This window comes from Sus scrofa, chromosome 15 (genome assembly GCF_054392235.1).
Source record: "Sus scrofa isolate SSC_HxYL_T2T_F1_AM1 chromosome 15, Sscrofa_HxYL_maternal_Yorkshire_Landrace_v2.0, whole genome shotgun sequence".
Lineage (NCBI taxonomy): Eukaryota > Metazoa > Chordata > Mammalia > Artiodactyla > Suidae > Sus > Sus scrofa.
Window position 1 is genome coordinate 153,427,483 of NC_139397.1, and position 27,873 is coordinate 153,455,355.

The following is a 27,873-nucleotide window of genomic DNA, read 5'->3' on the forward strand; positions in this document are numbered from 1 at the left end:
CGCTCCAGCAGAGATCTCAGCTACGGCATACACAGAGATGCACCTGGAACAGAGCTGGACACTCCAGCAGAGATCTCAGCTACGGCATACACAGAGATGCACCTGGAACAGAGCTGGACGCTCCAGCAGAGATCTCAGCACATCACTCTCAGCTATGGCATACACAGAGATGCACCTGGAATAGAGCTGGACGCTCCAACAGAGATCTCAGCACAACCCCTGCCCAGGTACCATGCAGTTCCCAGTCCCCATGAGCCCCAGTAACGTAGGCACTGTGCTGATGCTGAAGGTAACCGTGTCTAACCTTCCTTCGGAGTTGTCCCGGCCAAGCATGCACCCTGAGTGTCATGGTTGTTTCTCCAGCTCTTTTCAAGGTTGTCTAAGTAGGATCCTCTAGTACATGTTCTGTCTGGCTTATTTTGCTCAGTGCTACACTCATGGGATTCATTTGTATTGTTCCATAGCTTGTTCATTTTTTACTGTTGTGTAGTATTCCATCAGACAATGATCCATAATTTATTTATCTCTTCCACTGGGGTAGATGTCTCTGTGTTTTCCATTTGCAGTGATTATGTTTGATGTTACAACAGCCTCATCCAGGGCCTCCTTGTGCACAGGTGTGTGCATTTCTGTTGGGTAAATACCTTCTAGAGGGAAAGTTAAATTGTAGGAAAAACAGGTATCTTCAGCCATAGTGGAAAATGCCAAACTTCTGTACTACCAAGCTACCGTCCTCAATAGCACTGGATATAGCCCATCTGCTCTTTCAGTAGGTATACAGTGGTGTCTCATTAAGGTTTAGGCTTTTCCTGATAATTAAGCAGGCTGTGCACATTGAATGTCTCTTGGTCATTTGGCTAGTCTCCTCTGCACAGCAAGAAGATAGCTCTCTGCAAGCCAGGGAAAAAAGTTGTGTCAGAATTTAACCCTACTGGACCTCAACTTGGGATGTCCCAACTGCCAGTATTGTGAGAAAGTAAATTTCTGTTGTTCAGGCCACCCGTCTATTACATTTTGTTATGGAAGCCTGAGCTGATCAACACAAGTGCGGAGAGGGAATATCACAGCATTAAATGTTTATATGAGAGAAAACCAGAAAGACCTCAGACAGGTGTTCTACGATTTCACTCTAAGAAAGAAATAGTTTTTGAAAGAGCAAAGAAAATGATAAATATTAAAAGATCAGTAAAATAGAAAACAAAATGATGGGAAAATCATTGAAGTCAGAACATGGTTGTTTGAAAAAAGTAAAAAAAAAAAAAGAGAGAAGACATAAAGTATCTATATCAAGATGAAAAAGGAAACACAATTAAGGACCCTATAGTCGTTAATGGATGATACGGATACAATTAATGCATAACTTGAAACAACTCACACTGGAGGAAAAAAGGGAGTAGAATAGTCTTATATCTATTAAATTAATTGGATTCATAGTTAAACTTTCCCACAGGAAGGAAACTTTAGGCCCGGAGGTATTCTTTTGTCAATTCTACCAAACACCTAAGAAGAAATCGTACTAGTTATACGTATAGTCTTTCAGAAAATTGAAGAGGAAGCACTGTGTTTGCAAATAATTTTGATGTTAGTATTACACTGAGAGTAAAACGAGAAAGATATTTTTAAAAAAGAAAAACTGCAGAGGAATATCCCTCAGTGACATAGATGAAAATATCTTCACAGAACTTAACAAGGTATATCCAACAATATGTCAAAGTTATAACGCACAATGATCAGGTGGGGATTATCCCAGGCATACAAGATTGGTTTAACAATCAATGCAATAGACCATATGTTACAAGGTTTAGCAAGAAAAGCCTATGGTAATATCAAAAACTGCAGAAAAGGATTTCACAAAACTCACAACTCTTTTTGTTTCAAACTTTCAGGAAACTGTAAATAGTAGGAAATTTCCTCAAAAGGCACATCTATTTAAACATCCAGCTAATATCATATTTAATGGTTAATGATTGACTATTTCCTCCAATGTCAGAAATAAGGCAAGGATGTCTTATCTGTAATATCCATCTGATGAAAATTGCACTAGATGTTCTATCCAGTCCAAAAAGACAAGAAGAAGAAATAAATGTATACAGATCGGAAAGAAGAATAAAAGCGTTCTTATTTGCAGACATGATTATCTCCCAGGAAATCTTGAGGAACTTATAGAAAAATTGATTATAATTAACACAGTAGTCACAGGATAACAAGTCAGTATATCACATTGATTATATTTTACATACTAGAATGAACAATTGGAAATGCCATTTGCAATACCTTTGAAAAAATAAAGATAGATTTAACCAAATATGTGCAAGGGCTGTGAAAACTTGAAAATACTGCTGAGAGAAATTGAAGACTGACTAAATAAGTTTAGATGTATCTTGTGTTCCATGAGCAAAAGACTCAGTAATGTTAAAATATCTATTTCCTCCCAAATTACCTAAAGATTAATTGCAATTTGAATCGAAATAATTTCTGGTACTTTTTGTAGAAATCAAGCTGGTGTTCCCTTCCTGGCTCAGTGGTTAATGAACCCAACTAGGATCCATGAAGATGCGTTCTCTGGCCTCACTCAGTGGGTTAAGGATCTGGCATTGCTGTGAGCTGTTGTGTGGGTCACAGACGCAGCTCAGATCCTGCATTGCTGTGGCTGTGGTGTAGGCTGGCAGCTATAGCTCTCATTTGACCCCTAGCCTGGGAACCTCCATATGCCGAGGGAACAGCACTAAAAAGCAAACAACAACAACAAAAACCCAAGCTAATTTTGTAGTTTGTGTAAATAAAAAGAATACTGCAGCCAAAATTAATTTTAAGAAAAATAAAAGTTGGAGGACTTAAATTACATGATTTCAGGATTTATGTAACAGCCAGAAGAATCACAAAAGTGTAATTTGGACAAATAGAAGCAAGAATGCAGACTAGACCTACCCATGTAAGGCAAGTTTATTTTTGACATAACTGTCAGGTAACTCAAAGGGGGAAAGGACAGTGTTTTCAACAAGTTCTGCCGAAAGAGTTGACTCTCCCTGTGCAAATATATAAACCTCAATCCTTACAGTAATTAACTCAAAATGGATAAAATTCCCAAATATAAAAGCTGAAATTTTTAAACATGTAAAATAAAATATAGGAGACCATTTTTTTTTAAATTGGGTTAGGCAAGGATTTTTTTATTTTATTGAAGTATAGCTGACTTACAATCTTATGTTAGTTTCAGGTGTACTGCAAAGTGAATCTGTTATACATTTTTGATAAGATACAAGAAACACAAGCTACAGAGGGAAACATTTGATAATTTGGACTTTATAAAAATTAAAAAACATTTAGTTTGTGAAGGATGAATTAAGAAAATAAAAGGTACTGGAATGAAGGCAATATTTTCAAAACATACGTTTGATAAAAGACCTATCTGAATGTATGAAAAACTCTTAAAACTTAATAATAAGAAGACAGACATCTCAATTAAAAAAAATGGGTAAAGGGGACCTCCGACTTCTGGTTCCATGTTTAAGGAGCTTGGAAATTGCTACTCCATCTTAACAATAAGTAAAAAGCTTAGCAGATGGACAAAGCTACCACCATATTCTTGGATAACTTATAGTTGTATAGCTTTTATATAAAGTTTATATTTATGTACGCATGTATAAATATAATTATTTCTAACTGATCATGTAATCATGTACAGACATTATATGGAATCCTATAAACTGGATTGTTACTGTAGGTTATCTAAGGTCACATATAGGTTATCTGATGTGAGGGAGGAAAGTGATCCAATTATTTATTTATTTACTGGGGCCATATCTGTGGTATGTGGAAGTTCCAGGGCCAGGGATCAAACCCATGCCACAGCAGTCACCCCAGCCACAGCAGCGACACTGTATCCGTAACCAGCTGAGCCAACACGGAATTCACAGTGACGCATTTTTTAAAAAGGAAATGGAAAAATAACGACAGTAAATCACCACCCACAACAATAAGAACAACTAAAACAGTGTAGCGTGTATAAAAATATTTATTCATATATATCAAAATTACATATTTATATATTTATAAAGCAATTAACACCTGTCTATATTCAGAAATTGAAATCAAGTACATTTTAAAAGAGTGACCTAAGTCTAGAGATTCTAGCAACATATCTGGGCACACATGGAAATGCAGTATATATGAACAGGTGTCATTTGGCTACAAGTAAAACCCCTAACAATGGCTTAGACAACGAGGACATATTATTTCCTATGACAAGATACCAGAAGCAATTAAGAAAACCAATGCTAGGCTCTGGCCAACTTCCAGGATTTTTCTAGGATTACCTCTCATTGTCACAGCATCTCTGAGCATCTTCCTTACACATAGACATCAAGGTCGTCCTCAAGGAGGTCAGAGAGCTAGCCAAGCAGGTGCCCCTCAGAGATGCTATTTTAACCCGAAAGGAAGTGTGGCTGGAAAGTCTGACAACCATTAGAGAGGTCAATGTGTTTGTGACACAGTGAGCAAGGCAAGGGGTTGTAGAGAACAGGATCAGAAAGGTTGGGGGGTTGGGGCGGGCTCCAGGGCACTGTGTGAGCTGTGTCCCCCCACCCACTGCCTAACCTCTCCTTGGCGTGAGATGTCAAGCCTTATGATGCTTTTGAGCAGAGAAGGGATGTTTCTGCACTTCAGATTAACAGGTGTATCATTTTTGTGACTGACACCCGTTGGGATGCTATTGCGGGAATCTGACTGCATAATAACAGAGCTTCAACCGGGGTGATGGAAAAGAAAGTGAAGTCTGGGGATGTTCTTCAGATAAGGTTTGGGTGACAGAACAGACTGGGGTAACAGATGAAAGAAAGGTCAGAGAGGACTCTGGGGTATTGGCATGAACATCTGGAAGGATGGACTTCTCATTAAGTGGGATGAGAAGAGCAGGTTTGGGGAGGGTTGTTGGCAGTGGTGGGGAAAATGATGAGTTCAGTTTGGACATGTTAACCTCGTATATCCAAGAGGAGACATTGTGTAGGCAGCTGGTATGTATGAGTCTGGAGTTTAGGGGAGAGGTCTACCCTGAAGGTGTAACTCAGACATGGAAGAGAGAAAGAAGGAGGAGGAGAACGAGAAGAAGAAGAAGGAGGAGGAGAACAAGAAGAAGAAGAAGGAGGAGGAGAACAAGAAGAAGGAGAAGGAAAAGAACAAGAAGAAGAATGAGAAGAAGGAGGAGGAGGAGAACAAGAAGGAGAAGAAGGAAAATGAGGAGGAGGAGAAGAACAAGAAGAAGGAGAAGAATAAGAAGGAGGAGGAGGAGAAGAACAAGAAGGAGGAGAATGAGAATGAGGAGGAGGAGAATGAGAAGAAGAATGAGAACAAGAAGAAGGAGAAGGAAAAGAACAAGAAGAAGAACAAGAATAAGGAGGAGGAGGAGAGCAAGAAGAAGAAGAAGAAGAAAAAGTGGAAGAGGAGGAACAAAAGGAAGAAGGAGCAAAGAAGAAAAGAAGAAAGAGGCAGAGGAGAAGGAGGGGAAGAAGAGAAGGAGAAGCAGAAGGAGAAACAGAGGAAGAAGCAGAGGAAGAAGAGGAAGAGGAAAGAGAAGAAAGAAGACAAAGAGGAAGGGGAAGAAGGAGGTGGGGGAGAAGGAGGGGAAGGGGGGGAAGAGGAAGAAAAGGAAGGAGGAGGAATAAGGAGGAAGAGGAAGACGGAGGAGGAGAAGGAGAGGAAGGGGAAGGAGGAGAAGAAGAGGAGGAGGAACAAAGGAGGAGGGGGAGGGGAGGAAGGGGAAGGGAAAGGAGGGGAGGAGGGAGAGTCAGACACTGAGACACACAGAGAGGAGTCAGCCCCATTAAAGGGCATGTGAACCAATCAAAGTGTGAAAATTGTTGATGCTGATTAAAACAAACTGTCTTTAAAAGGATTTATTCCACATTTGAGATAGTTGGACACATGGAGCATTCTTTGCCATATTGTTTATAATAGGAAAAAATAGCCTCGTGGTTCATTAATGTGATGGATAAAAAAATTATAATATGCCCATTAAAGGCAGAAAAACCAATGTAGGTGTTCCTGGTATGGAGGTAAGTCAAAAGATCAATTGCAGAAGTAATGATAGTTGCGATCCAGATTTTAGAAAAGGTAAAACCAATAAAAGAAAACCTACCAGCACACACGCACGTCTGCAGGGACTCAGCCTCCTTCTAAACAGAGCTGAGATTTTTTCCTTTGTCACTTTATTGCTTGGATTTCTGCCAACAGATGTTCATTTTGAACTAAAAATAGAAATTTTAAAACAGGTTCATTAGCAATAGAAATATATAAAAAGGAATTTGGAGATGCTCCTAATTAACAGCCTGATAGATTTACAAGGAGAGAGTGACTTTCCCAAGGTCATGGCTGTCTAGGAGGAAGAACCAGGACCGACGGGAGGGACCCAGTTCCCCGAGGCAGGAATTTTTCACACTAGGTCACTTCTTCCCAACCAAAATGGTGGGAATGAGGCTTGAAGGCTTGGTGGGGAGGAAGAGGTCTGGGCCCAGCGGTTCCCACCCGCTGCCCCTGTGGGAACACGCACTGGAGGCCATGGATCTGCTCTTAGATTCTGTGTTTATCCTGCGTTCATCAGTTTGAGGTTAGGAGGACTTTCTGGGCCTTGGTCCCCAACCCTGGAGGTGAGGGGAGGTCAGAAAAAGTGTGGCCATGGGACACAGTAGAGCAGAAGTCCAGTTCACTTCAGAGGCCAGAATATAAACCACCTCACCTAACTGGCTGTTTCGAGGCCCCACAAGCTGCCGTGCCACACAGAGAGGCCTTCCCACAGAGTGACCCCAAGGTGCAGGGGCCTTGACGTGCTGCCTGGAGGAGGGAAAACGAGGAAGAGCGGGTGAGCTGAGTCCACCCCTCCCCGCTCCCATCCAGACCCAGGAGCTCTGACCGCCGGAACCTGGCGCCCTCCCTGTCCCCTCCCCAACCCCCTTCACGGCGCAGGAGCCAGAGATGTGCAGGGACTGGGAGAGGGTCCGTGCGGCCACCTCTTTATCAGAAGCATAGCCCAGCTCAGCAGCTCTGTCCACCCAGGAGCACAAGGTCCTGGGCGAGTCACACCCCTCCTGACACCCCAGGAGCCGTGCAGCCATCGCTCTGCAGGATGCGCGTCACTAGTCCCTGACAGGTGAGTCCTGGGAGCCTGAACCGCACCGTCCCCACCTCCCCACGCCACCGGGCAGGGTCCGCTGTGGCAGCAGGCCTGAACTTGCATGACAGTAGAAAAAACCAGAGGGTCTCCTGTAAACGTGGGCTTAAACTGGGTGCTCTCCAAGTCTGCACTTCAGGCAGTCTCCAGGCGATGCTGGTGCTATAGAGCCTCGGGTCACACCGAGCAACAAGAGGTTACAGTGAAGGACTCAGGCACAGGCATTACAGAGAGAGGCTCGCACGCAGACAGCCTGGATTCTTCTGCTTCCCCTGGGAAGGCACTTCTCAGGCTCCGCTCCAAGGCAGGTTCACAGAAGCTGCCACCCAAACCCACAGACAATCTCAGAGAGGCAGGGGAATGGGTGAGTTTGTTTTTCCAAAACCAAGCGAGAGCTTGGCTTCACAGATGAAAATGCCAATCTCTCCCCTGGTGCTCCTTTGGCTTCTTAGGGGCCCCGTGGAGAAGCCCCGAGGCCCCTGAGGTGGACGAATCGTCCTGGAAACCTGTCCCCAGCATGAAGTCTAGAGGCCCATGAGGCACAGGAGCAAGGTCAGCCCCCTGGGGAGGGTGGGCGGAAGCCAGTCCCTCTGGTTCCAGTGGCTCCGTTGTGTGTGTGTGAGAACACTGGGCAGAGACATTCAGCAAAGTCGTGGGCATCATGAGTGAGTGTGTCTGTGTGTGTGTTGCAGGGCAGGGCTCAGCAGCCGGGTTGGGTAGGGCAGAGCACTCCCTCCACCCTTAGCACCAGCTCCAACACATGTTCCAGGGGGCCTTGGGCATCTGAGTTCAGACTGTCCCCTTCTGCTCTCCTGTGAAGGCTGAAGTCAAGTCATCTGGGAGAGGAAAACTAACCTACGCTTCCACCAACCTGCCCTTTGGTTGGAAAGTAGGAACTCTCACAGAACAACCTCTAAGGGAACTTCAGGCTGAGAGGGAACCTGGGCTCATTGTTTCTCCACAGGCACCGCTGACCCACCAGCCTCTCTGCCTGAACACCCGGTCAGCTCACTTCCTCACAGACAGCCAGCTCCCTGATGCTGCAGATTGACCTCCAGAAAACATGGAATCTGCTCTGAAATCGACAGCTCCCCCCACGCTGGGAGGCCGGCTGGCTAGGCGTCCACCTCTCTTCCACACTCGTCCCCCTTGTGGCTGGGTCTCCTCCAACCATTCCTCTGACCAGCACACAGGTGATCCCACGTCCCATGTGAGTGTGAGGTCAGCCCTGCTCAGGGCAGACAAGGCGGTCCGGGCTGGGGCAGGGACAGGAGCCAGCACCCAACAGGAAGGCTCAGACACTGAAGTAGGTGAGGCAGTGTGGGTGGCTCCCTTTTCTGGAAGCCATCAGCTTCACAGGTGTGCAGAGCAGCCAGGGGCATGGAAGCAAGAACAGGTAATGACATGCCCACGTTCTGAATGTGTCGGAGCCCCTGCCCTGCTGCTTCTTAGACCATGGATATGCACTTTCCTCTCTGTGAATTGCCCAATACCAGGACCTAGTCAGGAAGCATACTGAGATCCTCAAAAATGCAGAGAGCTGGTCCAGGCTCAGAAACAAAGACGCCAAGATGAGGCTGAGCATCCACAGGGGAGGCAGAGGGAAAACACTCGCATTCACCTGGTGAGGACTGGCCTCTGCTTGGCTGCCAGTCTAGCCTAGAGGTGGGATCATTACTAGGTCAGTCCTGAGACAGAAAGAGCTTAATAATAGCTCTGAAATTATGGACTAGTGAAATAAACTGCAAAAAGTGCAGGATTACATAATTGGGCAAGTTGTGAGAATGAAACAGCCCAGGAGCATCCTCCTGGGAAAGGAACATTTCCTTGAAAGGAGGGAAACAGGACCGTCTCTCTTCTTACAATGGAGGTTCTCAGCTCAGAAAGACACCTGCTGACCAATCCTGACCTACAGCAACAGCCCAGAGTCTCCCAAAGACAGAGTGGTCCAGGCATACTTATGAATTAGTGAATCACAGGCAATGTTTTCCATTGCAGGTCAGTCTGAGCTCATCTAGAGGGACAACTGAGCATCTAGTGGTCGCCTGGTCAGTGGCCAGTGACGCCCTGAGTGTCACAGTGCTCAAGGGAGAGGTCCTCATGACCCCTTGAACTGCTCCCTCTCACTGCTTCCTACGTGCTCTCTCCACCTGTCCCCAGCTCAAGGCCATGTCACCCCAAACATATGGAAACATCACAGGGATGCCTCTGCAGGAGTTTGTGCTGGAGGGGTTTCAGGGTGGGCTGCAGACCCAGGCCCTGCTCTTTGCCCTCTTCCTGGCCCTGTACTTGGCGGCCGTCCTGGGGAACCTCACCATGATCGTGGTCATCACCCTGGACGCCCGTCTGCACTCCCCAATGTACTTCTTCCTCAAGAACCTCTCCTTCCTGGACCTGTGCTACTCATCTGTCATCTACCCCAAGGCCCTGGCCAACGTCCTGTCCTCTTCCAAGGTCATCTCCTTTGCAGGCTGTGCCACCCAGCTGTTCTTCTTCTCCCTGCTGGCAACTTCTGAGGCTTTCCTCTTGGCTGTGATGGCCTATGACCGCTTCCTGGCCATCTGCAGCCCCCTGCACTATCCCATCACCATGTGCCCATCAGCCTGTGCCCGCCTGGTGCTGGGCTGCTATGGTGGAGGGTGCCTCAACGCCATCCTGCAGACCAGCTTCACATTCAGCCTCCCCTTCTGCAGCTCCAACCACATCGACCACTTCTTCTGCGATGTGCCCCCGCTGCTCCTGCTCGCCTGTGCTGACACAGCCATCAATGAGCTGGTCCTGTTTGGCATCTGCGGGCTCATCATCGTGGGCACCACCCTCGGGGTCCTCATCTCCTATGCCTACATCACCGTGACCATCCTGAGGATGCGCTCGGGAGCAGGCAGACACAAGCTCTTCTCCACCTGTGGCTCCCACATGACGGCCGTGTCCCTCTTTTATGGAACTGTCTTTGTCATGTATGCCCAGCCGGGAGCGGTGGAGTCCATGGAGCAGGGCAAGGTGGTCTCTGTCTTCTACACCCTGGTCATCCCCGTGCTCAACCCCCTCATCTACAGTCTGCAAAACAAGGAGGTGAAGGAGGCCCTGGGCAGAGTGGGCCAAAAGAGCATCACCTCCTGATAGAGCCGGCCAGAGGAAGAGGGTCCTACATTTGTTTTGAGGAATTCACGCCTCTTTCATTGAATTCCTTCTTTCATGCAACATATCATTCAGCTATTCCTAGAAGCACACCTTGGACCATGCATGCAGGTACGAGATGCAAGGGGTAAAATGGCATCTTCATTGCCACCTAAAATTGCATGGTCTGTGATGGAGCAAGACGCTAAACATGAACAGAGTCGTGAACACAGAGTCTCTGATGCAGGCTCTGGGTCCCAATTCAACAACTTCAGTGAAGGTATGTGGGCCAGACAAATGCTCTGGCCTTTTCCCTTCACTTCATGGCTGAATCTCAGGTAAACCTGTGCTCAGCAATCTCCCCTGGACCACCCAGAAGGGGGATTTAGGACGCTCAGCCCTAGCCCTTCCTTGGGGATACCCTGCGGTCAGCATAGCCTCTTAGGGGAGGGGGGAGGACGGTGCTGCCCCTCCGTTTGGCATCTGGATGTTCCCCTCCCCCTCCCCTTCTGTTCACTAATCCTACCACTTCCAACAGGAAGCACAGTGACCTGTGCTCCTGCTTCAGGTGCTCCTGGTCACCCTGTCCCTTGTTTCTCACCTTAAATAGCAACTCAGAGTCCCAGGAAGCCAACATAAATGCCCAATGTCCAATGTTGCCCTGGCCCCGTCCACCCAGCCTGGCCGGTGACAACATCCTCACTACGTGTCACCCTGACGAGTGATGCCCTGACAGGGGAGACATCTCTGAATGAGGATGAGTTCCTGGTGGCTGCAGCAGACCGCACGGATGGAATGGGAGGTGCACTGTCGTGGCAGAGCGCACGGCTCCCTGACCTCTGTCCCACACTCCCTGGAGCCTGGACCCCCTGTCCTGACCTGCCCACTCGGAGCTCCACCCTCATGCTCAGGGGACCCCACACAAAGCCTGGGCTCACAGCCCACTGGCCTCCTTATCTTGACTCTCTTTAGTGGAGTCATTCACACCCATGGTCACCAGCAGATGGTTGTGTTCTGGACATGGGGGTGATCTGCTCCCTGTGGGGCCAGTAGGGACCTGACCTGCCTCTCTGATCCCAGCGCTCAAAGTCCCTCTCTCCCTGCTCAGGTGAACTTGGGGAGGGGCTAACAGTCAAGTCCTGGGGCTGCTGCTCACCTTTGGTCCCTTAGAAATGCTCCAAGTCTCTCTAGATTTTTGTACCCACTTTCTCATCTTTGGGCTCTCCAAATATTTCTCGCTTTGCCATACCTTACTGTATTCATCTCATACAATTTCTACTTTCAGGAGTCCCAGGCTTCCACTCCAAAATGACATGCCTTCTCATCGTTTCCGGCCATAACGCTGTCATCTCCCAGTCTCATTTTCACCTCTCTTATTTGCCACCCGCCCTCTTCGTCCTCATTTCTTCTTCTTCCTTCCTCCCTCCCTCCTTCCTCCCCTCTCCCTCTCTCTTTTTATTTTCCCTCAGTACCAGGGGTTTCAGGAGAATTACCTTGTGTCTTCTACTGTCTTCATTTAAATTTCCAAAGGAATTGGAAAAACACAGTCTGTTTCTATACAAGGGTAAATACATTATCATTTGGTAAAATTGCTTGGTGTAAAGAGTGAGGAATCAGTGGCTCTTTGTAGAAGAGCATTAGTGCTGACTTTGAATAAGTCAGATAAACTGCTCCAAGAGTAGGTGGGTAATTGCTCCAACAACCTTAAAGAAAATGATTTTTAATGCTCTCTAGGTTACCTTTGTGTCTGTGCTACCTACATTCCAGGTTGTAGTGAGGACCACTGCACAGGGCTGCAAGTGCTTTATTTGCTCTGTTCATCTCGTATGATGCTTTGCATGCTACAGCCACATCGTAGGGTCTCAGGTCACATGGCCTGGCTGGATATGGAAATCTCAGTTACACATGTCGTAACTCTAGTTTATTGTGTTTAAGTGGAGAATAAACACCTTGACTTTCAAGACCATATTGCAATTTTGATGCTGATTCTGGTCTAATGTTTAAAACTTTCTACAGTTTTCCCGTGTGAAAAAATTACTTTTTCTCTTCTGACTAATTTCGAGTGTACACTTCAGTAGCTTGCAGAGCATTCACGTTGTTGTGTCTCAGATCTCCAGAACTTTCTCATCTTGCAAAACTGGAACTCCATGTGTCTTAAACAGCAGCTTCCTAGTTCCCTGTTACAACCACCACCCACAACCACCATTCAGCTTTCTGTCCCGATGAATGCGACTGCGTTAGAACCCCAGAGACGTCACACAGACCGTACGTGTCTTTTTGCTTCTGGTCGTTTCCCTCAGCACTATGCCTCCAAAGCTCATCCACGTTGCAGGCTGTGACAGGAGTCCCATCCTTTTTCATGGATGGATAATATTCCATCATGTCTATGTGCAGGTTTTGTTGACCTTACACCCACCAGTGAACACTTGGGTGGCCTCCACCTTCTGACTCTATTGAAAAATTCTGCTGAGAACATGGGGGTTCACTTACCTCTTGGTTCCTATTTCGTTTTTCCTTGGTTTTTTTTTTTTTGAGTACACAGTCGAACATGTGATTACTGGACTACACACTAATTCTTTTTCACTTTGAGGGGTGCGCTATATCATGTTCCAGAATGGCTGGACCGTTTTATATACCTCCCAAGGGTGCAATTCCATTCCAGTTTCTCCAAGTCCATCAACGTATGTTCCTTTCCTTTTGATGGTGGCCGTCGTAATGATTGTGAAGTAGTGTCTCTTTCTTGGTTTCTCGTCCCTAACGATTCGTGACTGTGAGCATCTTCTGATGTGTTTGCTGGCAATTCGTAGAGCATCTTTAGAGCATCTTTAGAGACACAACTTCAAGAAATCTGAAGATCGTTCATTGTATTATTGGTCTATTTAATCGTAGAGATTCTTTATACTTTCTGAATTTCATCGCCCTCCTATCAGATGTAAGATATGCAAACATTCCTTCCACCTCAGAAGTTGCTTTCTCACACTGTTATTTAAGTCCTTTTCTGCACTGATTTTTCACTGCTGATGGCACTTCCTGTTAGTGGTTTCATCAGAGCAGACCACACCGGTGTTTCATCGTTTCTGGGAATACAATATCTATTACGGATATGACCCCCTATCAGACATAGCAGTTACAGATGTGTTCTCCCATGCCACAGGCTGGCTTTCCACATGGCTATTTACATCTCGAATGCACAGAGTTTTACGTCTGTTAGAGTCCCATGTGTCTCTTTCCACTTTTGTGTCCTGTGCTCTTGGAGTCATAGCCAAGAAATCATTGCCAAATCCAAGGTCATGGAGTTTTTCTCCTGTTTTCTTCTAGGAGTTGGAGAGATTTAGGCCATGCATTGATGTTTCAAATCCGTTTTGAGTTTGCTTGTTCAAATTGCATGGTAAGGGACCAACATTATACTTCTGCATATGAGCAGCCACTTTCCCAGTGCCATTTGTCGAGGGCTGCCTATTCCCAGTGAGGTGTTTTGGCACGCATGTTGAAGCTCATTTGACTATATCTATGAAGGTTCCTTTCCGAGCTCTCTATTGGCTCCACTGCTTTATAAGTACGTCTTTGTACCACTACCACCCTGCCTGGATTAGTGGAGCTTTGTAATATTTTGAAATCAGAAAGTGGAGTTCTCTGTGGCGCTTCTGGGTTGAGGATTGGAATTGACCCTGCAGGGGCTCTAGTCCCTGCTGTGGTGCAGGGTCAGTCCCTGGCCCAGGAATGTCCACATTTTGCAGGCACAGCCACAAACAAAGAAAAGGGAAAGAAAAACAGAAGAAAGAAAACAAGAAGTCTGAGGCCTGCACTTTGGTTCTTCATTTTCTTTTCTTTGTTTTCTTTTTCCCTATTTTTTCTTTTTTCTTTTTTTTCTTTTTTTCTCTTTTTTTCTTCTGGTCTTTATGTGGCTGCATCCATGTCATATGGAATTTTCCAGGCTAGATGCCGAATTAGAGCTACAGCTGCCGGCTGCACCACAGCTACCACAACTCGGGATCTGAGCGGGGTTGGCAACCTAAACCACAGCTGGCCAGCAATGCCTAATCCTTAACCAAGTGAGCGAGGTCAGGGACCGAATCCGAGTCTTCACGGATGCTACTTGGCTTGTTACTGCTGAACCACAACAGGGACTCCTGTTCTTCTTTTCCCACGTCGTTTTAGCTCTTTGTGATCCCCGGAGGCTCCATACGAATTTGAAAATGAACTTTTCATTTTCTGCAGAAAAATGAGACGGTGGGTTGTGATGAGGCTTACACTGCATCTTCGGTCACATTGGGAAGTGCCGGCATCTTCCCACTCAGGCATGAGTGACGGCTTTCCTTCATGAAGGTAATTTTGCTCAGCTGTGTTTTTACTTTTACATCTATTGAGCTTTTTTCACCCTTGGCTAAGTTGGTTTTTGTTTTTTTGTCATTTTTCCATTTCTTGGGCCGCTTCTGTGTCATATGGAGGTTCCCAGGCTAGGGGTCGAATCGGAGCTGTAGCCGCCAGCCTACGCCAGAGCCACAGCAACGCAGGATCCGAGCCACGGCTGCAACCTACACCACAGCTCATGGCAATGCCGATCGTCAACCCCCTGAGCAAGGGCAGGGATCGAACCTGCAACCTCATGGTTCCTAGTTGGATTCGTTAACCACTGCGCCACGTCGTATTGTATTCTTTTTGATGTCTTTGTAAATGGAGCTGCTGTATTAATTTCCTTTTGATATTATTCATTGAGAGGACATAGCAATGGTCTCAGTTTTGATGTATTGATTTTGTGTATGACACTTGGCTGATTTTATGATTTCTTAGACTTTTCACAAGCCTTAGGGTTTTCTGTGTAGCATGTCATCTGTAAACACGATATTTTTACTTCTTTTAGACTTTGGACCTCCCTTTTTCAGAGCATGCATAGTTCCTCTTGCCAGGACCCCAGTACTATGCTGAGAAGAGTAGAGAGCAGGTACTCTTACGTTGTCCTGAGAACTAAAGGAGGATCTTTCTCTTACTAGTGCACATGATCTTAGCGGAGGGCTTTCATATATGGACTCCATTAAGGGGACGGACTTTCTTCCACTTGCACTGTGTCCTTGGTATGTTTTGTAATGACAGAGTGCTGACGTTTTCTGAATTTGATCTGCATTCGTTGAGATGATCATGGCTTTCCCCCATTATTCCCTTAATGTGCTGGATGCTATTGACTGATTTCCGAAACATCCCCTGTTCTAATGGTAATTACTCCATACTAGGCAGTAATGCTAGTTAGTCTCTCTCCTCCACTTATGTATGTATATGAGGCATATAATGATTGACTGTCTTCAAAAATGTCTTGAGCTGTAGGAGAGAAAATAAATGGCTTGCTCTAGCACCTTGACTCAAATGTCACACAGAAAGAAATCCCTCACACTTTCACATACTCTTAACCTTCACTCCTGGCTCCAGCCACATGTAGGCTCCTGTCAAACCCCAACTCCCCACCCTCCACCCCCCAGCCCCCAGCCCCCGTCCCCCACCTCCAGGCGGTGAGATACATCGATGGACAGGGCCCTGCTTCCACTTTGCCTCTTGTCAGCCCACCTTCAACACAATCACCAAGACACTTGTTGAAAATAAGCATTAAAATCCGTGGTCAGACACTCCCCTAGTGACTCTGACGTCAGCAGCAATGCCCTTGGCTCAAGCAGCTCAGACCAGAAAAGCAGTGCCTCTCAGAGAGGAGCCAGGTCCGTGGTCTGAGGCCAATGCGGCGGTTCCACCTGGCACCGATGTTCCCGGGGGTCCCTGCTCCATCACACCAAAGGCATGGATGATGTTGTCACTGCGACAGGACACAGACCCCCAGCCCCAACCACCACCTTTCTCCCCTCGCAGTGGAAGACATGAGGTATGAACGTTTACACTAATCCTATGCATTCATAGATACAGGACAAGACACTAAAATAAAACCAGCTCCTGGAACTCACCGCCACCCAGATCACGAGAAAGAAACTGACTCAATCCCAATTCTTGCCTTCCAAAAGGAAACACTACCATCACTCTAAAACCAACACGATTAATTCTTGATAGGATTTCTATACAGTGGAACAAACCGACTCTAGCATTGATTGGAAGCACCGTCTCAAAGAATATGTAGAGGACCTCTGAAAAAGAAGAAAGAGCAAAGGAGATTCGTCCTGACAAAAACTCAAGATTCCTTTTAGGCTACACAATTGAAACTGTACATTGGTCAAATAGCTAATAGCATAATAAGTAACAAGGCTCACAAGGCAGAAACTGCTCTGAAAACTTAATAGAAGTCGCTGGCAACTCGGAAATGCAAATAAGAATTAGACAGCTTAGGGGGCAAACAGGCACATGACAAAATGCTCAACATCGCTAATTATTAGAGAAATACAAATCAAAACTACTCGGAAGTACCACCTCACACCTGTTCAAACGGCCATCAGTAGCAAGTCAACAAATAACAAATGCTGGAGAGGGTGTGGAGAAAGGGGGTACCCTCCTACACCATTGCTGGGAATGTAAATGGTACCGCCACTATGGAAAACAGTATCCAGGTACCTCAGAAAACTCTACATGGAGCTGCCATATGACCCAGAAATCCTACTCTTGGGCTATAGCTGGTGAAAACGTCCCTTGAAAATGATATATGCACCTGTATGTGCATTGCAGCACTATTCACAAGAGCCAAGACATAGGAACAAGCTAAATGTCCATCAACAGTTGAATGGGTTAAGAAGATGTGCTGCATATACACAATGGAATATTACTCAGCCATAAAAAAGAACAAAATGATGCCACTTGCAGCAGTGTGGATGGAACTAGAGACTCTCAAACTAAGTGAACTAAGTCAGCAAGAGAAAGACAAATACCATATGCTATCGCTTATATCTAGAATGTAACATATGGCACAAAAGAAATTTTCCACAGAAAAGAAACTCAAGGACTTGGAGAACATGACTTCTGGTTGCCAAGAGGGAAGGGAAGGGAGTGGGATGGACCAGGAGTCTGGGGTTAATAAATGCAAATCATTCCACTTGGAGTGGATAAGTGGTGAGATCCTGCTCTATAGCACAGGGCACTATATCTAGACACTTTTGATTGAGCATGACAAAGGATAATGTGAGAAAAAGAATGTGTATATGTGAATATGTATGTATGACTGGGTCGCTTTGCTGAGTACTAGAAAATAGATCACTGTAAACAACCTCTAATGGGAAAAACAAAAATCATTTAAGAAATAGGAAAAAAATAAGAAAAGCAAGGATTTAACCTACCTATAAAAATGGGAAAGAGGGAAATAAGGGGGAAAACAAAGACTCCGACACGGCTGGTGGTATTTCATCGGCACAATCATTTTGAGAGAAAATTGCCCAGAGAAGTGCACACATAAGGAAGAATTTTCCATGATGAAGTTGCTCAGCAAAACCAGCAAAATGCCTGAAGGACTTAGAGCAAGAAGAAATCAGCCAGCTGTGGCTCTGGAAGTTACAGGTGTAGACACCCCTGTAGTAGCTTCTAGAGCCATGGGAAGAGAATGGAGGGATTGCCATGGGACCGTCTGTGCCCACCATGGTCGCTGGGGCAGCTCAGAGTTGCTGCAGGACCTCATAGCCACGACCTTTGAAAAGGGAAGGATTTGCGTTTACACTTGAGTAGAGTAATCGACTGGCAAGAATGAAGAAAGATGGAATGTGAAAGGAGACTCCACGACATCAGATTTATATGAAAATTAATGAAGTTGAGGGAAAAAATCAGTCTTTCTCCTCAGGAATCCATGTACACACTTTAGAGAGTAGAAATTTTCCATTACATAATATTCATTATTCAAAAAAAATAATAAACCTGAATTAACCAAAATGTCTCCCTCAAGAAGATTCCACCAGTAAGTGGGTATGTTTTCATGTTGAAAACCAGTGAAATGAAATGAATGCACTGGACAGCGGAAGGACAGGGAAAGGCGGTCAGGATCCTGCAGAGTATATTTTGACCTAATGCCACAGAGGTGATACAGCCCTGAGACAGGAGAGGGAAGGTGCACTGCTGACCCTGCCAGGTGAAAGCACACTGCCTCACCACCCTGCAGTGTGAGTCACTATGGCCACCATCGTCAAGTCACACAAAGTGGATGATTCATGGCAAAAGGAATTCACATTCTCACAAGTCTGGAAGGTCGACGTCCAAATTCAGGCGGTCAGCAGGGCCAGCTGCCCATGACGGCTCTAGGAAAACCTTCTTCCTTGCCTGTTTCTGGCCTCTGGAGGCTCCTGGTGTCCTTGGCCTTCATTTTCCTGTTGCGAAATCACTGCTAACCCCACCCAGTCTCTCCATGCCCTTCTTCCTTGTGTCTTTGAGTCTCTGTGTCTCAGTGTCCTTTCCTCTTCTGATCAGGACACAAGCCATTGGATTTATGGTTCAGCTAACTCAGCAAGCCTAATGCACACCAGTTGGTTGGGAAAGACTCTATTTCTAAAGAAGGTCACATTCTGAGTTTCTTGGTAGACAGGTTTTGGAGGGAGACCCTGGTCTCCTTACTACCATGAGGTTCCATGTGCTCCAAGGGGATTTATGTTCCATGTTTGCTGCGTGTAGCGTTCCCTCTGTGCCAAGGAGGTCTGTGCAGTTCATATTTTGAACCAACTCTAACATAGGACCACAATACTCCCATTTGTTTTTTCAATTACAGAGAGAAGTATGTTGTAAAATATCAACCATGATTTGGATGTTTGCACTTCATTTGCATTCTTTCCGTTTTTAATTTACAAATTTTAAATCTTTGTTATTGTTTACACCTTTACTTTTTTAACTTTTATTTCTTTTTCCGCTCTACAGCATGGTGACCCAGCTACACATACATGTATACATTCCTTTTTCTCACATTATATGTTCCATCATAAGTAACTAGACATACTTCCCAGTGCTACACAGCAGAATCTCATTGCTAATCCATTCCCAAGGCAATAGTCTGCATCTATTAACCCCAAGTTCCCAGTCCATCCCACTCCCTCCCCTTCCCCCACAGCAATCACAAGTCTATTCTCCAAGTCCATGAGTTTCTTTTCGGTACATAGGTTCCTTTGTGCCACATATTAGATTCCAGAGATAAGTGGTATCATATGGTAATTGTCTTTCTCCTGCTGACTGACTTCATTCAGGATGAGAGTCTCTAGTTCCATTCATGTTGCCATAAATGACATCATTTTATTCTTTTTTATGGCTGAGTAATATTCCATTGTGTATATATACCACATCTTCCTTATCCAATCAACTGTTGATGGACCTTTGCGTTGTTTCCATGTCTTGGCTCTTGTGAATAGTGCTGCAATGAACATACACTTGCATGTGCCTTCTTAAAGGAAATCTTCGTCCAGCTGTATGCCCAAGCGTGGGATGGCTGGGTCATATGCTGGTTCTATGTATAGATTTCTAAGAGTTTCCTGCATATCGTTTTCCATAGTGGTTGTACCAGCTACATTCCCACCAACAGTGCAGGAGGGTTCCCTTTTCTCCACACCCTCTGCAGCAATTGTTATTTGTGGACTTATCAATGAGCTAGAAAATAAAAGGAGAGGCCAAGAAAAACTAGAAAATTCATTTGCAGCGATACAAACTGAGCCAAAGGCAACAAAGACTTGAATGCATAATGCTGAGCAATGAATTAGTGACATGGAAGATAGAATAGTGGAAATCACCCACTCAGGACTGCAGACAGAAAACCAAATAAAAAACCATGAAAGCAATATCCGAGACCCATGGGATAACGTAAAGTGGGTCAAACTACGTATAATAGTTATTCCAGTAGGCGAAGAAAATGCAAAGGGGATTGAAAATATATTTGAAGAAATTATGGCTGAAAAATTTCCACATCTAAAGGATGCTGATATCAAGATACAGGAAACACGGAGGGCCCCAAACAAGTTGAACCCAAATAGAACAAGACATATCATACTAAAAATGGCAACAGTTAAAGATAAAGAGAGGATTCTAAAGGCAGCAAGAGAAAAGCAAAGTGTTAATTACAGGGGAACCCCAATAAGGCTATCAGCTCATTTCTCTACAGAAACCCTACAGGCCAGGAGGGAGTGGCAAGATATACTTAAAGCACTGAAAGGAAAACGTCTGCAACCTAGAATACTCTATCCAGCAAGAATATCATTTTAAATAGAAGGAGAAATAAAGAAATTCTCCAACAAACAAAAGCTAAAAGAGTACAGCAATCCGAAACCCATTCCAAAAGAAATACTGAAAGGGCTTCTCTAACTTTAAAAATAAAAAAGGAAGAACTAGGACGGAGGAAACCACACTTGGAAAGCAGTCACTTAATGAAGCCAGCATACAGATCTAAACACAAAGATGTTAAAGAAAAAAAAAAACAGACATCAAAATCATACAATGTGGACAAGGGAAGACAGAAAGAATAGATTCTTTTTTATTTTAATGATGTGCTTGAGCCTATATGACTATCAGGTTAAAGCAAGCAGATACAGGAAGGGGTTAACATACTTAAAAAACAGGACAAGCACAAATCAAAACCAAACATTACATTCACAAAAACTGAAATGAAAAGTCCTCAAGCGTAAAATAAGTGGAAACCATCCAACCAAAAGAAGAAAAGAGGAAAAGAGAAACACAGAATCAACTGGAAAACAAGGCTCAAAGTGGCAATAAATACATGTCTACCAATAATCACCTTCGATGGTCAATGGACTGAATGCTCCAGTCAAAAGACACAGACTGGCAGATTGGATAACAAAGCAAAAACCTTCAATCTGCTGCCTACAAGAAACTCACCTTAGGGCAAAGGACACATATAGATTGAAAGTGAGGGGAGGGGAAAAGATGTTGCAGGCCAAAGGACAAGACAGGAAAGCTGGAGTTGCAATACTCATCTCAGACAATATAGACTTAAAACCAAGGCCATAAAGAGAGACAAAGGATGGACACTATTTAATGGCTAAAGGATCCATTCAAGAAGAGATATTACAATCATCAATATATATGCCCCCAATATAGGAACACCCAGATACCTGCAACAAATACCAGCAGGCATAAAAGGAGATATTGATGGGAATACAATCATAGCAGGAGACTTTAACACCACACTCACATCAGTGGACAGATCCTCTAGACAGAAAATCAATAAAGCCACAGAGACCCTAAATGCCATGACAGAAAATTAAGACATTACATCCGAAAAATCAGAATACACATTCTTCTCAAGTGCACATGGAACATTCTAAGAACTGATCACGTAATGGAGCACAACGCTAACCTCAACAAATTTAAGAGTATAGACATTATTTCAGCTATCTTCTATGACCACAATGGCATGAAACTAGAAAACAACCACAGGAAAAGAAATGAGAAAAAACCTACGACATGGAGACTAAACAACAGGCTACTAAAATACCAGTGGGTCAATGAGGAAATCAAGAAGGAAATTAAAAAATACCTCGAGACAAATGATAAGGAAGACACAACCACTCAAAATCTATGGGATGCTGCAAAAGCAGTGCTCAGAGGGAAGTGCATAGCAATACAGGCCTTCCTCAAAAAAAGAAGAAAACTCTCAAATCAACAACTTAACTCACCACCTAAATGAAGCAGAAAAAGAACAACAAAAAACCCTAAAGTCAGCAGAAAGAAGGAAACCATAGAGATCAAAGAGGAAATCAATGAAATAGAGATTCAAAAAACAATAGACAAAATCAATCAATCAAGAGCTGGTTCTTTGAAAAGGTAAATGAAAATGGCAAACCTCTGGCTACACTCACCAAGAAGACGAGAGAAAAAAACCCAAATAGACAAAATAAGAAATGAAAAAGGAGAAGTCACAATGGATACTACAGAAATACAAAGAACCATGAGAGAATACTATCAACAATTATATGCCAACAAATTGGACAACCTAGAAGAAATGGACAGCTTGCTAGAGACTTACACCTGCCAAAACTGAATCAAGAAGAAATAGATCAACGGAACAGACCGATCACTAGAAATGAAATTGAATGTGTCATAAAAACATTCCTTACAAAGAAAAGCCCAGGACCAGATGGCTTCACAGGCAAATTCCACCAAACATACAAAGAGGAACTTATACCCATCCTTAAACTTTTTCAAAAGGTCGAAGAAGAAGGAACACTCCCAAAGACATTCTATGATGCCACCATCACCCTAACTCCAAAACCAGACAAAGATGCCACCAAAAAAGAAAACCATAGGCCAATGTCTTTGATGAATATGGACACAAAAATTCTCAACAAAATTTTAGCCAACCGAATCCAACAACATATCAAAACGATCATACACCACGACCATGTGGGATCATCCCAGGTTCACAAGGATGGTTCAACATATGCAAATCAATCAACGCCATACACCACATTAACAAAAGAAAAGTCAGAAACCACAAGATCATCTCAATACATGCCAAAAAAGCATTTGATAATGTCCAACATCAATTCATGATAAAAATTCTCACCAAAGTGGATATAGAGGGAACATTCCCTAACATAATCAAAGCCATTTATGACAAACTGACAGCAAATGTAATACTCAAGGGGGAAAAGCTGAAAGCCTTCCCACTGAAATCTGGAATAAGACAAGGATGCCCACTCTCACCACTGTTGCTCAACAGAGTACTGGAAGTCCCAGCCACAGCAATCAGACAAACAAACAAACAAAAAGGCATCCAAATAGGAAGAGAAGAGGTAAAACTGTCACTGTATGCAGATGATGTGATACTATATATAGAAAAGCCTAAGGACTCAACCCCAAATCGACTTGAACGGATCAACAAATTCAGCAAAGTAGCAGGATAGAAGATTAACATTCAGAAGTCAGCCGCATTTCTCTATACTAACAATGACATATTAGAAAAGGAATACAAAAATACACTACCTTTTAAAACTGCACCCCAAAATGCCAAATACCTGGGTAGACACCTGACCAAGGAGGTGAAAGACACATATGCCGAGAACTATAAAACATTAATCAAAGAAGTTAAAGAAGATGTTCCATGCTCCTGGGTTGGAAAAATTAATATGGTCAAAATGGCCATACTACCCAAAGCAATCTACAGAGTCAATGCAATCCCTGTCAAAGGACCCGTGACATTTCTCACAGAACTACAACAAGCAATCCAAAAATTTATATGGAATCACCAAAGACCCAGAATTGCCAAAGCACTTCTGAGGAACAAGTTCCAAGCTGGAGGCATAACTCTCCCAGACTTCAGACAATATTACAAAGCCACAGTCATCAAGACAGTGTGGTACTGGTCCCAAAACAGACATGCAGACCAATGGAACAGAATAGGGGACCCAGAAATAAACCCTGACACCTATGGTCAATTCCTCTTTGACAAAGGAGGCAAGAACATAAAATGGGGAAAAGACAGTCTTTTCAGCAAGCCTTGCTGGGAAACCTGGACAGCTACATGCAAATCAGTGAAACTAGAACACACCCTCACATCATGCACCAAAAGAAAGTCAAAATGGCTCAAAGACTTAAACATAAGACAAGACAAACTCCTGGAAGAGAACACGGGCAAAACATTCTCTACACCTATATTTTTATCATCATTCCATTGGTTTACACATTGTCATTACGAAATGTCCCTTTATAAGCAAATGTTTTCTCCTGAAATCTATTTTGTCTAATGATTATTGAGCTACAACAACCTTGTTGTACTTATGATGTCTGTGATACAAGTATCTCTAGCTGTTTCCTTACCTACTTCCCACATTTTAATATTAAACTTAATAAATCAACTTTATATTTTGATTTTGGATTTCTGTCCAGGATTAGAACATTTTCTTTATGAGGTCTATTTACTCTGTCTGCACTGAGGGAAGGGCCACCTTAGGGCTGACTAAGGGCTGTGCTGCTTCCCCAGGCACAGACTCCTGCATGTCACTCTTTCTCACAACCACAGGGACAGACGACGCAGAGGAGCAGGAACTGGGGCCAATTTTGGTCACAGCTGCTGCACAGGGAATGCCTTTGCCAGGATGGGCCCTGGGTCCCTCGGAGTGGTCTTGCTTCCCTCCTGTTGGACCTCAGTGCTTGCCGTGGGATTTCAGGCTCCCTGCCTCCCTCGTCTCAGCCTGAGAGGTGTGAGAGTACATTTGGTCACAGGACCTCATCTTCCCGGCACCCAGGGATTTGGGAGTCCCAGCGCACTCAGAAGCCACCGTCTCAACTAATTGGCCATTTGAGGATTTGAGTCCCAGCTGTGACAATTGGAGAGAATATTCAAAGTGGGCTGAACCAAAGGTGCAGGTCCCAGGAACACTAGCCAGCCCGGAGGACATGCCATAGAGGGGCAGGTGAGTTGAGCAAAATCCATCCCCTGCTGTACCAGCCTCTGGTAGCAAGGCCTTGGGGCACACGAACCAATTCCCACTGGCCCCTCAGGTAACCCCCTCCTCCCCATCCCCACTCTTGCTCCCCTACAATGGAAGCCAGAGCTAGGCAGGGTGAGTGTGGGGTTCCTTGGGCCAGTGAGAAGACAGGGCTGGGTGGACAATATGGGCAGCCAAGGGTGGGCAAGGCAGACCAATAATCCACCCTTAGCACCAGCTCCACACACACGTTCCAGGGGGCCTTGGGCATCTGAGGTCAGACTGTCCCCTTCTTCTCTCCTGTGGGGGGTGGAGTCAAGTCACACAGCAGAGGTACACTTTAACCTACACTCCCCTGCCAGGCCCCCCCTCCTTTGCTTGGAAAGTAGGACACTCGAGGCCACCTTCTAAAGAACTCTAGGCGCAGCATGATGGTTGTGGCAACTTCTCCCCCGAAGGTGCCCCTACCATCCAGCCTCTGCCGGCACACCCCCACCCCCAGCCACCCTCTCGCTCAAAGACAGCCAGCTCCCTCATGCTGCAGGTCTGACCCCCGGAAAACGGAGAATCTGCTCTGGAGTCGGTGACTCCCCCTCCCCTCCCTGGGAGGCAGGCAGGCTCAGGGTCCCCCTTCCTTCCACACGCCTCCCTCTGTAGGCTGGGTCTCCTCCAACCATTTCCTGAGCAGGACAAAACCAGTTCCATTTTCCACATGAAGGTGTGGCCAGCCCTGCTCAGGCCAGAGAAGTGGGTCTGGACTGGGTCAGGGACAGGAGGCAGCACCCACCAGGAAGACTCAGACTCTGAAACAGATAAGACTGTGCAGGTTGTTCCCATGGCTGGAAGCCATCAATCCCACAGGTGTGTGCAGCATGCAGGGGCATGGAAGCAAGAACAGCTAAGAACACACACATGCTCTACATGCGTCCCAGCCCCTGCCCTGATGCTTCTGAGAACATGGAGAGGGACTATGCCCTTTCTATGATGTGTCCAACGTCTTCTATTTCAGGAATGTGCTCAGGGATTGTCAAGGTAGCAGAGAGCTCTGCTGATGGTTGCCGCCATGGTCCAATCTTAGAGGCAAAGAAGCAGAGATAGGTCTCAGGGTTGACAGCAGTCACAGACACAACGCCCACATGAGCCTCGGGAATCAGCTCGCAGCCTAGCCTGGAGCTCTGGCAGTCACTGGATTAAGTCCTGATGACCTGAGGTGCTTCGTGATTTCCGTAATTAAAGAACAGGTAAAATCACGCTTGCAGAGTGCATGATTAGGTACTCCGACAAATTGTACAAGAGGCACAGCTCAGAAAGCATCCCATGCGGAGGGAACGCATGTCCTTCATGAATGACAGGAGAGGTCAGACATCCTTACACTGTAGGCTCCCAGCTCGGCAGAACCCGGAACCACCCCAGGGCAGCAGCTCAGAGACTCCCACAGGGGGAGGGCTCCAAGCATACCTAGGAATTGGTGAATCAGAGGGAATGTTTCCCATTTCAGGTCTGTCTGAGCTCTTTTGGAGTAAGATTGGGCAGCTGGTGGTCTCTTGGTTGGTGTGCAATGGACACTGAGGCACCTACCATGCCAAAGTAAGGAAGACCTTGTGACTTTGACCTGCTCCTTCTCACTCTATCCTCACCTGCTCTCTGCACCTGTCCCCAGCTCAGGGCCATGACACCCCACGCAAATGGAACCCTCTCGGGGAAGCCTCTGCAGGAGTTTGTGCTGGAGGGGTTTCAGGGTGGGCTGCAGACCCAGGCCCTGCTCTTTGCCCTCTTCCTGGCCCTGTACTTGGCGGCCGTCCTGGGGAACCTCACCATGATCGTGGTCATCACCCTGGACGCCCGTCTGCACTCCCCGATGTACTTCTTCCTCAAGAACCTCTCCTTCCTGGACCTGTGCTACTCATCTGTCATCTACCCCAAGGCCCTGGGCAACTTCCTCTCCTCAGCCAAGGTCATTTCCTTTGGGGGCTGTGCCTCCCAGTTCTTCTTCTTCTCCATGATGGGCACGACTGAGGCTTTCCTCTTGGCAGTGATGGCCTATGACCGCTTCCTGGCCATCTGCAGCCCCCTACACTATCCCATCACCATGTGCCCATCAGCCTGTGCCCACTTGCTGCTGGGCTGCTACGGTGGAGGGTGCCTCAACGCCATCCTGCAGACCAGCTTCACATTCAGCCTCCCCTTCTGCAGCTCCAACCACATTGACCACTTCTTCTCCGATGTGGTCCCCCTGCTGCTGCTCACTTGTACTGACACAGCCGTCAACAAGCTGGTCTTGTTTGGCATCTGCGGGCTCTTCATCGTGGGCACCACCCTCGGGGTCCTCATCTCCTATGCCTACATCACCGTGACCATCCTGAGGATGCGCTCGGGAGCAGGCAGACACAAGCTCTTCTCCACCTGTGGCTCCCACATGACGGCCGTGTCCCTCTTTTATGGAACTGTCTTTGTCATGTATGCCCAGCCGGGAGCGGTGGAGTCCATGGAGCAGGGCAAGGTGGTCTCTGTCTTCTACACCCTGGTCATCCCCGTGCTCAACCCCCTCATCTACAGTCTGCAAAACAAGGAGGTGAAGGAGGCCCTGTGGAGACTGGGCCACAAGCACACAGCCAAGTGACGGGGGGGCTCCTCCCCAAGTAGCAGGACTTCTCCTCCTCTCAGGCTCTTATCTTCTTCTATCTCAAACCTTCTCTCCCCTTGTCCTCCTCCCTGTCCTTGTGCCCTTCCTCTTCCTCCTCCTCTTCCTGCTCTTCTTTCTCTCTCACTCTCTCTCCGATTTATCCTTCTGTTATTCCATGAATTTTCAAAAGAATATTCTTGGTCTTTTACTACATTCATCCACACTTGGAATGGAAAAAATATACAATATTTTTTTCCTACACATCTGTACAATTATCAGCCTTCTCTAAAATTAAATTTACATTCAGCAATTAGTACTTCTTAGTAGAAGAGCCTTCATTCTGACCTTTGAATAAACCAGGACAGCTCATCAGGTGTGAAATGGAATAGGAATTCTTCAGTACTCTTAAGAAATGATTTGTGAAACTCTACAAAGTATAGTATGTCTGTGTTACTTATGTATCGGATTTTGGTGAAGATCCCTGGGCAACGTTAGGTTTGGTTTATTTGTTTTGTCCATCCCATAAATGCTTTGCATGCTCCTGCCGCAGAGCAGGTTCTCAGTACGAACTACTTCTTGATTTTAATGTGAGTTCAGTGTTCTTTAAGTACTCATTGAACTCCAAAATATGTCTGGCATAGGTTTAG

General features: G+C 45.5%; 2 protein-coding genes across 2 annotated transcripts; both read left to right on the forward strand.

The window, feature by feature from the left end:
• The first annotated feature begins 9,331 nt into the window (after window positions 1-9,331).
• Window positions 9,332-10,282, forward strand: LOC110257179 (olfactory receptor 9S13-like). Its single transcript, XM_021076259.1, has one exon. It carries the CDS (start codon window positions 9,332-9,334, stop codon window positions 10,280-10,282), a length of 951 nt encoding a protein of 316 aa, XP_020931918.1.
• Window positions 10,283-26,272: 15,990 nt separating this feature from the next.
• Window positions 26,273-27,223, forward strand: LOC100524176 (olfactory receptor 9S13-like). Its single transcript, XM_085000223.1, has one exon. It carries the CDS (start codon window positions 26,273-26,275, stop codon window positions 27,221-27,223), a length of 951 nt encoding a protein of 316 aa, XP_084856349.1.
• Window positions 27,224-27,873: the final 650 nt, after the last annotated feature.